We start from the raw sequence: 12,761 nt of genomic DNA on the forward strand, positions 1-12,761 counted from the left end.
TTGTAAATGTTCAAAGAAAATTTATTCAGACTAATTGCTATGACAACTATGTACATTTATATTCTGAAAGTGAATGCTTATGGAAAAAGTGCAATTAAAAAAATGGAATGGAAATTTAACCTTTTTGTTTGTGTATAATAGTGTTAAAAGATTTCTTAAATGTTGTGTACATAATGACAATCGTTACAAGTTATAAAGGTAAATCTGACTTTAAGAGACATTTAGAGTTCTCAATATAGTCAAACTTGCTATAGAGTACCGAAGTGATGTCACATTTTTTGGGGGGGAATTTCAGCATCTTTTATACCATACATCTGCGGGGCATGCTGAAAAAAACCCTCAAACCAAATTTAGTGGGAATCTGTCGAAGATATGACCTCATGAATACATAGTCAAACCCCCATTCCACGGAGAGCAAGACCTCTGAAAGACCATGAAACTTGCTTGGTCTTTCAAAGGTCTTTCAACAATCTCCGAGGTCTTTCACGATTCCTGATGGATCTTTCAATGGTCCTCGTGAGTCCCAAAACTTTTTGAAACAGTTCAAAACAGTCTTTCAGCAGTTTTTCAGCGGTCTTTCGATGAACTTTCAAAGTTCTTATTAGTCTTTCCATGATCTTTTGACAGTCTCTCAAGATTTTTATGGAGATCACTTTAAGACTCATGAGAGATCATTGAAATATCTGTGAAAGGTCATTGAAAGACATGGAAAAGTCCATGAAAAGAATTCTGAAAGATCAATTGTTGCATACAAGATCTCTGAAAGACCATTGAAAAATATCTATAGGACAAGTCTAAGTCCTGTAAGACAAGAAATATTGATCAGTCTTTAAGAGTTCTTAAATTTCAGTGATCTTGGAGACTGCTGTAAGACCTATCCAATTTTTTGTCTTTCAAAGGTCCTTCAAAGGTCTCCCCTCTGTGGAATGGGGGCCTAATGGCCTGGTTCAAATCATTTAGAACCAGGCCAATAATACATTGATTTCAGTGTGGCTAATTATGTATTCATGAGGTTATAACCTCATGAATACATAATTAGCCCCACTGATTGAATGATTTTGATTCAATTGAACAAACTGATATTTGGTGGGAATTGGTCCATGGGGCCCCCAAGATATATCTTGGGGCCCCATGGACCAATTCCCACCAAATTTCGGTTGTGGAGGAATTTCATCATGGTCAACTGAAATATATCAAAAATATGGTAAAAAACAAAAATATAAAATTGATGACGTCACACTTCTGTACTCTAAGTGAATTGATGACCACCTGTCCATAAAGACCACATGTTTCATTTCCCTTTGATAATTTTCCCAATTTAACCCTAAAATGGCCGGGGGGTTGAATCAACACCCCCTCAACATTTCCTGCGATCATTCCGCCGCGCGAATTTTTTTGACCGCGTCACTCGCAGAGTTTATACTTTTAAGTCTCGCGCATCTTTTAAGACCAAATTTACGATGCCCGGGTACGCGATTCCGAAATTACGCAACATTTTGTAAGTGCATGTCAGACAAAAAATTGTTCCAAAACGTGATTTTGTGTACAAAGTCAATGCAAATTTAGTTTTCTCATCTTATTCATAAAGATATGATTATTTTTACTTTAAACAGCTGAAAGCAATTGATTTTAGCATAATTATGCTTCAAAAAGGTTGTGCAATAAATCTGGTGAAAAAAACAAAGAAAAACAAAAGGTTGAAAAACAAAGAAATACATAAGAAATTCATGAAACAATAAAATACATAAGAAATTGATTTGCAAACCGAAGTTTTTTTCAATTGCCATTGTTAAGAATGCTACAAAGAATATTTTTACCAAAAATTAGCATTCTAGGAGCTTTATTTAGTGAATTAGAGCAAAAAGTATGATTTATGCATAAATTAGCATAATTAATTCATATAAAATAAAATCTCATTATTTTGGAAAATTTTACCATACAGCCTTGTAGATTACATCGCACACTACCAGCGTGCAAATTTTTGCGGCGCTCGCGCGATCGGCGGCCGAGATCTCCGGGGGGTTGAATCAACCCCCCCCCCGGCCACAGAACAGCAAAAAAAGCCCGGCCTAGTTAGGGTTAAACATGTACTAAAGGAACCTATCCATAAAGTCAACCTGCACATAAAGACTACTTTTGTTGTCTTTTATGTGGTCTTTATAGACTGGTTTCACTGTACAGTATTATCTTTACTTTGTTTTTTTGTTTGGTAATTCTCAAGCTATCTTTTACTACAAACTTAGGCACCTCAACAAATTCAAAGGTGGTTCTTGAAACTTTTAGGCACCTTAACCAAATTCCAAGGTGCTTCTCTGAAATGTTAAGAACTCTTGTATCTGCATACTGCAGTGCATAGATAAATTGAATCTCAGAATGTCACTATTTACAATTGCCTAATTATGTATGTACATATCACTGAAAAAGATGAATTTGATGTTTACAACACTAAATACATATTTGCATTTGACATCAGTATAGTCTACCTCTTCACGAATGTCTTTATATCTATCTTATGCCTCCACCAACTGTAGATGGTTGCCAGTGGGTCCCCTTCCCTTTGGTCAGGTCAGGTGCAAATTTACAAATAAATATTTAATAGGCCACATATACGGTGGAGGATGGCAAATGTAGACAAATGTCTAGCTGTAGATTTGAGTACCATACCCAGGCTCAAACCAATATTGAACTCTTGTTTAAATTAAACTCTTGTCCAAAGTTGTGGTGTAACTACGGGTAGCCAACTGTGACACAAATCTCTAGTACTACAGATTCAGCTCATTTGACACTCGATGCATTAATAACTGTCTGTGAATAATAACCAAAATAGTTTTGAAATGTAAGATCTGAACAAAGTTTGAAAAGTTTGGGCTTCCCATAATTTTAGCCAAGACTTATCACAGCCTAAGTCAAACAAGACTCCAGAATCCTGGCCTGTAATCTTCATATCTCTACTATCATCTTGTTTGACGACTCAAAGGTGGTCTCTTCGACGCTGATGAAGATTTCTTTGGTCTTGATGGAAGACTATCCAGAGGGAAAGGAGCTCCAAAGTTTTCACACACTTGTTTCAATGCCTTATCATATTCCTGGTTCAGTCGAGCCGACTGCTGGAGAGCAAATTTGAGGTCCTCAATCTCTTCAAAGAAATTCTGAAATAATTCAATTGAAAGTTAATGACAAATGTGAAAAGAAAAGATCTGATTTATTTAAAGGAGAATGAAACCCTTGAAACCAGCTGAATCCATATCAAAGAGAAAAATCAAAGAAACATATTGTTGAAAGTTTGAGGAAGATTGAATGAATAATAAGAAAGTTATGAGCATTTGAATATTGAGATCACTAATGCCATGTAGATCCTCCCATTGGCAATGCGACCAAGATCTGTGATGTCACACACGTACAACTCCCTCATTACTTTAGTACTTATTTCACTTATATTCTCACTTTTATAGAGTCTATCACAAGGTGAGGTGTTCTCTTTATGAGAGGACAAGTACAGAGGTTTCACAACATTATATCATTGAAGAATCGTTTGTCATATGATTAGAATGAGCAAAAAGAGATGTTTTGGGGTATATTTTCAGTGTCCAAATGGGGAGAGTTGTTCATCTGTGACATCATAGATCTTGGTCGCATTGCCAATGGGAGGATCTCCATAGCATTAGTGATCTCGACATTCAAATGCTCATAACTCTTCTATTGCTAGTCCTATTTTACTCAAACTTTTGTTGATCTTATTCTTTGATTTTTCTGCTTTCACGAAAGCTAACTTGCTCCAAGAGTTTCATTCTCCTTTAAGAAATTCTGAAATAAATTGATTCAAATAGACATGAGTGAGATGGTGCAAGATTTCACTGAATGCAAAATGTTGCACCACTGCACAAACTAGAATATTTGCTATTTGTGTTGTGCAACACCTCAGAAGTTAGCAAAAATACAAATAATTGATATTTTCATATGTTAATCTACGAAAATAAGAAAGAATTATTGAAAGCAAAATCCCTCAACTGCACATCAGGGTCCTGTTTCATAAAGGACTGTTGTAACTTTGCCATTATGGCAACTACCATGGTATCAGGGCTCAGCAGCCAATCACAATCAAGTATACCATGGTAGTTAAAGGCAAAGTTACAACAGTTATAAGTCCTTTATGAAACGGGACCCTGATCTGCAGCAGCAACACGCATATATTTAGCCATTAAGCCCTACACGAATTGAACCTGCATTTACTAAGCGCAATGCATTGATTCATCATTTTATATTGATGTCACCTTGTCCCTGAACATGCAATAGTATATTATGGATGATACAATCTGGATGGTACAATAGTACGAATGTTTGACATTCAGAGTCTCCCATTTGCTCATGTACATCAAGCTTAGTAAGCGTTGTACAATAAAATAAAGATCTGATATCTGGCAAATTTTTTCCCCTTTAATTTCTTGCATCAACAAAGAATTAACATTTACAATAATTACAGTACAAATTACAATACATCAATATCACATTTAAAATATGTCTCATTTCATCATGTTTACATATGTAATAGGTCTCTATTTATCTTTACGGTTTTCATCTTTTTACATCAATACTTTCAAGAAATTATTCAGGTAGATTCAGTGGCGGACCGTGACCCGGAGGAGACAATGATTGGAGGGGCACTCTATTGTTAGTGAACAATCATGTGCCCCTCCGGGTCATGGTCCGCCACTGGGTAGATTCATGTTATCATGTCAAGTTGACATTGGGAAGTTAAATGACATTATACGTTAGACTCTGCATAGGTTAAATAATCACCAAACTCAAAGAATGGTTTCAAACCAGAATATCCACAAAAAGGTTTTAACAACATATTTTAAGTCAAATGCAAAGAGATTTCTGTTGTCCCAAGGGATTCAACTTGAACAGTCATCTGTAGTTATAAATGAACATGCATTTTCACTGGAATGATTCTACAAATATTACAAGAATTGTAGAGAAATTACATTCAGTCATTTAGTAATTTTTTTCTCTATTAAAAAGGAAGTTCATTGCATAATAAGAATATTCCAGAATGCCTCAATTAAGCTTTGCAAGGTACACATATTTAATGAGATATAGCAATGATTGGTATTTTGGTATGTTTGTATTGGACAATAGACTGCTAGACACTAGAGACCCTGCAGTGAAATGGCAATAGGATTAGCTATGTTGTTTACATTGTTAATTTCACTGAGGTCATTCAAGAGTCTTCTTGAATTGGACTGCTCTAGAAATTGGCAGAATGTTCTTTTTTTAAAGACAATACTATAAGCTTCCAGAATAGTGGAAATTTATATATATAAAGCTGGCAGTTCCTTCAAGGACATCATCATATCAGATCAGAACTCAGAGTTTCGCACCAGACTTTATGTCAGAGCATAATTTATTTCCAACTGAAATACAACATTTATCTTCTGTAAATTATTTGCACGAAAATAATGAACTGTTTGCAGTTATTTTGAGAGAGGAATTTTCAATTCTCATTGAGATCATCAACCTGTTCTACAGAACATTTTTCAACCCATGGATTGCTGAAATTGACTGTTTATCATCATCAACTTCGTCTTCACGGACATTTCAACTTGTTACAGTGACTCTTATTATTCATCGTGCTTCAAAATCAATTTCATCATCGCCAGCATTGTGGACTTTAATTTAAGGAGCCTTTGCCAGTCAACTTGGATATTTGTATAGGCCTATCATTTGGAATAACTCAAAACTGAATCTTCAAGATATGTAAGATGTATTATTTTGTTTTGTTTATTCTGTGTAAATAATTAAAAAGCAAAAATGATCTAATAAATTGACTGTTTATCATCATCAACTTCGTCTTCACGGACATTTCTACTCGTTACAGTGACTCATATTATTCATCGTGCTTCAAAATCAATTTCATCATCGCCAGCATTGTGGACTTTAATTTAAGGAGCCTTTGCCAGTCAACTTGGATATATATATAGGCCTATCATTTGGAATAACTCAAAACTGAATCTTCAAGATATGTAAGATGTATTATTTTGTTTTGTTTATTCTGTGTAAATAATTAAAAAGCAAAAATGATCTAATAAATTGACTGTTTATCATCATCAACTTCGTCTTCACGGATATTTCAACTCGTTACAGTGACTCTTATTATTCATCGTGCTTCAAAACCGATTTCATCATCGCCAGCATTGTGGACTTTAATTTAAGGAGCCTTTGCCAGTCAACTTGGATATACATAGGCCTATCATTTGGAATAACTCAAAACTGAATCTTCAAGATATGTAAGATGTATTATTTTGTTTTGTTTATTCTGTGTAAATAATTAAAAAGCAAAAATGATCTAATCAAAATTTTCTTTGTTTTTTGTTCAGTATTCAATATTGTAACATAACATCTTTTAAGTCAAATGCAAAGAGATTTCTATTGTCCCGAGAGATTCAACTTGAACAGTCACCTGTAGTTATGAATGCACATGTATTTTCAGTGGAATGATTCCACAAATCAATTTTACATTGATTGACCATACCTCATCTAGAGCACCTAGTTCTTTTTTCAGCTTGTGTTTGTCTTTCTTCAGTCGATCTCTTTCTCTTCTGACAGTTTCAAGCTCTGTATTAAGCCAAAGAGGAAATGAGGTGAAAATAAATGGGACGAGAATGAAAAGGAGACAATCATGTATCTCACCTTGTCCTGTTTGCATGCAAACGTTCTTATAGGTAAATGATGATATGAGAGTTCCCCATGGCCCCCAAATACAAAGGTGGGCTACATTTAGCCTAGAGCTGAATTTAGCCTGCCTTCATGAATTCAGGGCCCATACAGCCTCTGCCTTTTCATATGATCTTTGCCATCCATATTATAGGCTAAAGTGCACAAAATGTTGCTAAACTTTATCTGAACATGAACAGAACTTTGGGGCATTTCATGAAGAGTTTTTATCAGTGATTTCTCAGCAAATCAGACGCAAGGATTTTCAGTAGCTTATAACATATAGGTTGTGACATGGATTTATATAAATATTTAGATAAGTTAAATGCTGTATGCACCTTGAGAATAATTATCGGGGGAGTAAGATTGTCTGCTGCGGCTCCTCATTCTCCTCTGTCCAGGCATGGTCCGGGATCTATTCTGGACATGGTCCCTTGGAGTGCTCCATCCATGTGGGGTGTATCGCTGGGTCTGGCCTTCAAGCAGACGAACACGCTCATTGGCTGATGAGAGCAGTTTCTCCAGCTCTTGTATACGAAGCTGTGACAGAATATTGGGAGCATGTTTAATTTTATACTATAGTAAATAGGAAAAGTCTTTAAAGGGCGGCTACCAAAAAAAATTTATTTCCCCTGTCTAAGGCTTTGGTAAAAGGTATATAATAAATTATATTGGCCCATCATACTTAACAAGTGGAGCCCCTCTGGTAGTCTCGCCTGCATTACGCCATTCTATAGAGCAGCAGTGATGACTTTGAAAAACAACTATTGAGTTATTTGAAGAAAAAAAAAACCCAATTCATATGATAATAAAATACTACGTTCATTGACCCTAGATGACCTTTGACATTGGTCATGTGACCTGAATCTTGAGCAGAATGTTCAATGATACTAGATTACTCTAATGTTGAAAGTTTCATGAACTAGATCTATAAACTTTCAAAGTTACATGTATGATGGCAATTCAGCAAATACCTCTAACATGCCTGGCCAAAGTTTGTTGACCCTAAATGACCTTTGTCCTTAGGATGTTTGCTGATACTTGATTGCTCTTATATCCAAGTTTCATCCACTAGATCTATAAAATTTCAGTTATGATGGTAATTCAACAAACACCCCCAATATAATCTAAGTTCATTGACCCTAAATGACCTTTGACCTTGGTCATGTGACCTGAAACTCACAAAGGATGTTCAGTGATACTTGATTACTCTTATGTCCCAATTTCATGAACCAGATCCATAAACATTCAGTTATGACGGAAATCAACAAATACCCCCAACATGGCCAAAGTTCATTGACCCTAAATGACCTTTGACCTTGGTCATGTGACTTAAAACTCAGGCAGAGTAACTCAGAGTATTCAGTAATACTTGATTACTCTTATGTCCAAGTTTCATGAACTAGGCCCACATACTTTCTAAGTTATGACATTTCGAAACTTAACCTTTGGTTAAGATTTGGTGTTGACGACGTCGTCGCCGTCGACAAAGCGATTCCTATAGTCTCGCTATGCTATGCAGGCGAGACAAAAATGAATGTTATAAAAGAGTAGTGATTAATTTGGAGGTCAATCAGTTTCTATGCCCCACTTGGTAGTTAGTATTAAATGTTTTTTTAAAAAACCTTGCAAAGCTAACAGCAAGATGTTAAATATTAATCACCTATCATTCAAAATAGATGTGTGACATGCCTTCAATATTTCTAGGGCACAGCTATATAATGCAGTACAAAATAAAATACGGGGGCCAAAAATATTGAAGGCTTATGAGAGGATAATTGAGGCCAATTGATAGAGCATCCAAGGCCATGGATTGCTGCCCTTGGATCGATTTAAATCTTGCGATTCTACCAAGCTTTTGCTAAATCAAATTTTTACATATATCTTGTTTATGGATCATATATTTCTGAAGTAAATTGAAATTATGTATTCCAATGATAACTGTTTTACTCAGTGGGTCGTATTTGGAACTCTCTTTTTATATTAGATCATGCCCGACGAAAAATTCCTTTCAAAGGCAAGTAAAAAATTCCCCTTTTTCTAAATACCGGTATGAAACACAAGGCTGATGTGAAATGTATGTTGTATTTACATTGCATGGTTACATAATGTACCGCCACATATTTGATAATTTTTTTTGTTTGTGATTATTATTATACAAACTACCTTAGCAACAAGTCTTTGTTTTCAGAACATGATAATATGTCTTGTTTTTTTATATAGTGTTTAATAGTCCTCTCTTCATGTTTCTCTCTTGTCAGTTCTCTCCTTCCCCCTTCATTTCTCACCACCCCTCACTCCTTCTCTCTAGCTCTCCTTCTGTCCTTTAATTTGATGTTCGCATCATTGATTGTATTCTAGTTTTTGGACATCGCTCTCAAGCTCTTAGAGCTTATGATGATCCACTCATGTATATGTATTATCTGAATGATTATACCAATGAAAAATGTTATGTAATGTTAACAATGTGTATATATATGAATAAATAAAATCAATCATTATTTAAAAACAAAGCAATTCTTTCATTAAAAACATTAATTTTTCCTTCACAATCAAAATATTTATTTTGAGCACATGTTATAAAATATTAGTCCATTTTGGGGGATAATCAAGGTGTTCCATACTCACATTTAGAGATGCAACTGTTTCAATGTGTTTAGTGTTGGCTCGGACCTCTCTCTCATACCTCCTCATCAAGCTTTTATGATTCTTCATCAAACTAAGAAACGTAAATAGGAATACAAGGACAGAAAACAATTAAATACTGCCTCCAAATTATTCCATTCATTGCATACAGATCTACATGTACAAAATTAGATTTTAAAAACATTTAAGACATTGATTTTAATCACTTATATTCTCCATATGATATTACCATTATAAAGCCTTTCAAAGCAAGTGTTGGCCTATATACCGGGGGGGGGGCACTTCCAATGACGGGTGGATACCATGCGCAACCATGAGGTCTCGTAGGGTCTCAAAAAGCACCCTTAACAAGTATTTTCCATATTCTGAAAATGCACCCCTTAACAAGTATTGGCATGTGAAACCCTACCCTTAACAAGTATTGGAAACAAAACGATACCCTTGACAAGTATTCCCTGAATTGAACCCCTAAACAAGTACAATGATATTTTAGTTATGTCTCAGACGTCGGTTTTACCTTTACCTACATCATTGGGTATACGGCCCAACCTGCCACACCTAGAGCAACATGTAGTGTTGACGGGGCAACATCCTTTACAAAACATTTTAGTCTTATATACCCTCGCAAATTTGACCCTAAACATGCAGCTTTCCTAGCAAAATAGGTACTTTTTTTATTATTTAAGTGTTTTTGACACCCTTATAACATTACGTGCCCTATCTTGAAAAAGACATTCTTTTTACGTGTTTTTTTGGTTGCACATGGTATCCACTTGTCAATGTAAGTGGCCCCCGGCCTATATAGTCCAATAGACAGCCCCATAGGTCATGTACATGACCTGGAAAAGTTGTTAAGTACAAGGTTTTATGGTTGATTTGTGTTCTAGATGGGTTTTGTAGTAAATTTAGCTTGGTTGCCACCTTGGCAACCTTGGGCAATTTTCTATTTAGCATAATTAACATAATCATGTAAAGCATACTATATACTATGTAATATGCTACTAATCTTTAACCAAAAAGACTGAAAACATAAATAATACAGTTTTTCTAAGGGTTCCTGTGACGAGAAATTCATTCATGACCCTAGTTTTCATTTTTACGAGATGTAATCAGCGTAATCAACGTAATTAGCATAATGAGCTAATTAGCATGAGTGTAATATATAGACTTATTTGTGAATGCATATAAATCCAAAACCTTGATAATAAAGTTGGTTTTGGGTTTTTCTTGATGAGGAATTCGTTTGACACTAGTTTTTACTTTTAACAAATTTATTTATTATAATTAGTATAATATAAGTGCAATATACATAATTCTTTGTCATTGTATTATATAGAAAACCTAACATGAATGATACAGCTCTTCTGGGCGATTCCAACACTAGAACTTCAAAAATATCATAAATTTCAACACGCTTTCAATAAGTCATAAGTAGTGTAATATTTTACTATGATACCTAAATTTTATAAAAATTATGAGTTTTAACCAAAAGTGAAATCAGATATAGTTTTTTTGGGGAAGAATAATGGAATTTTCAATAATTTTGCTAATTAAATAGTCAAGTACAAACACTGCCTGAAACAATTATTGGCAAAGCACGAGAAGATTGAAAATATTGCAGGTCAATGGAATAATGTATCATTGATGGTTCCAAATGATATCTACAACATTTTCATGATCCCTAATAGGGGCAGCCCTGATTTTTCCGAACCTATTTTTGGCAATGTCCCGTACGACACATAAAGATGCAAAAGTTTGTCCTACAATTTTATTTTTGATGATGCAATTTCACAATATCAGTTTCTCTTTCTTCGACCCATGGGTGATCGATTTATCTCATAAGGATGTAATCACAGCCCTTCATTTTTCAATAATTGTCCTATTAAAAGTTGTCCCATACGACACAAAGTGGGTCGTACGGGACATGTCCCGTACGACACACAATATATAATGCATTTAATTGCAGGATTTTGATTCAGAAACTGTAAATAGTAGGCCTATTTTAATTCAAGTAATTGATTTGACATAAAGTGAACTGAAAAAATACTTTTTTATCTCCATAGAACATGAAATAGGTGATTCTAACCATTTTAATTGATGTCATGTAAGTGTAGGTGTATTCTTTTGTGAATCCCTTCAGCTAAACTGGTGATTTTCACTGGTCAGAGCAGGTTAATTTCTTTGTCACTGAGCATGAAAAGAAAACGTTTATAATTGATTCACCCTAGCCTGGAAGATGACTTCCTCTTGCATGGAATTATTATAAGATGTAAAAAAATTACATATCAATCAACTATTTGGACTTCCCTTGATGATCACTAATTTTTTTATATACAGTATTGAAACTCCTTACTTTTTTCAAGTTGTAAAAAAAAATCTGGAAAATAAGACAAACCATATGGTTTCATGAAATGCAGAAAGGTTTGAAAAAGTAGAACCGCATTTCTTTAGAAAAAAAATATTTTTGTGGAATTATAAGTGACAGTTGTGACATATATCATGTAGATACATTTTATATGAAAAATTATAACATTTTAGCCCCATAATTTACACAAACAGTTTCATTCATTCATTGTTTAAATAGTGTATTGGAAATCATCAATTAATTCACTAAAATATAACTTCACACAAAACCTCAAGTTCTTCAGCTTGGAAAAAATGCTGCAAACCCTTGTACATTTCCCATCATGAAAAAAAATGAAAACAAATTGCTCCCGATTGTATATATATTGAGGTTATTTAATTATATTGTCCTGAATGACTACTTATTAAAAGACTTTTCATTAAAAAGGAAGAATTTAGGGGCAATGCTCCCCTTCTAATTGATAAAAGTTCATTGTTTTATTCAGACTGCCCAGTACAACACGCAAGTGCCTGTACAACACACAAGTGTCCCGTACGACACAGAAGTGTCCTGTACGACACACAAGTGTCCCGTACGACACACAAGTGTCCCGTACGACACATTATTTTGTTTATGATATATTGACAGAAATATTCAGCCAAAAGCGGTTTCTAACATAATGAATGTCTTTAGTTTGATAGGACTATCATTATCATCAGCCAAATAGAGTGATTGAAGAAGTCAAAGAGACATAAAGTAGGAAAGTTTGGCTTCAATTTAGAGGTGTCCCGTACGACACATTTTGAGTGTCCCGTACGCCACAATGTTCTCGAAAATTGTAATTTGCTTTATTTATTCATGAATGTTTATTTTGCTTTCTTTCATAGATGTGTTTGTTCTTGGGTAATTGAATATCAATTTGAGTTCAGTTTCTATGAAAATTATCCGTACAACTCACAGACTTTAGAGTACAAACTTGAGGTTTCGAAAAAAGCCACTTTTTCTGCGTCCGTACGACACATCACTATTTTAAATCTGTATTATACAGGATGTGAAT

At 34.6% G+C, this 12,761-nt stretch overlaps 1 protein-coding gene across 3 annotated transcripts; it reads right to left on the minus strand.

The window, feature by feature from the left end:
- On the minus strand, positions 1-9,429 carry LOC129254206 (centrosomal protein of 290 kDa-like). 3 transcript variants are annotated; one of them, XM_064094865.1, is made up of 5 exons: positions 9,343-9,429; positions 7,053-7,254; positions 6,533-6,615; positions 1,735-3,149; positions 1-1,020 (listed from the first exon to the last, which is right to left on the minus strand). In XM_064094865.1, the coding sequence occupies exons 1-4, from the start codon at positions 9,427-9,429 to the stop codon at positions 2,955-2,957; spliced, it is 567 nt and encodes a 188-aa protein (XP_063950935.1). In that variant the 3' UTR covers positions 1-1,020; positions 1,735-2,954. The 3 variants fall into 3 exon arrangements, with proteins under 3 accessions (XP_063950935.1, XP_063950936.1, XP_063950933.1); XM_064094866.1 differs by having other exon boundaries at positions 1,148-3,149; XM_064094863.1 differs by having other exon boundaries at positions 1-1,076; positions 1,148-3,149.
- Positions 9,430-12,761: the final 3,332 nt, after the last annotated feature.

The sequence above is a fragment of the Lytechinus pictus genome, chromosome 2 (assembly GCF_037042905.1).
Source record: "Lytechinus pictus isolate F3 Inbred chromosome 2, Lp3.0, whole genome shotgun sequence".
Taxonomy (NCBI): domain Eukaryota; kingdom Metazoa; phylum Echinodermata; class Echinoidea; order Temnopleuroida; family Toxopneustidae; genus Lytechinus; species Lytechinus pictus.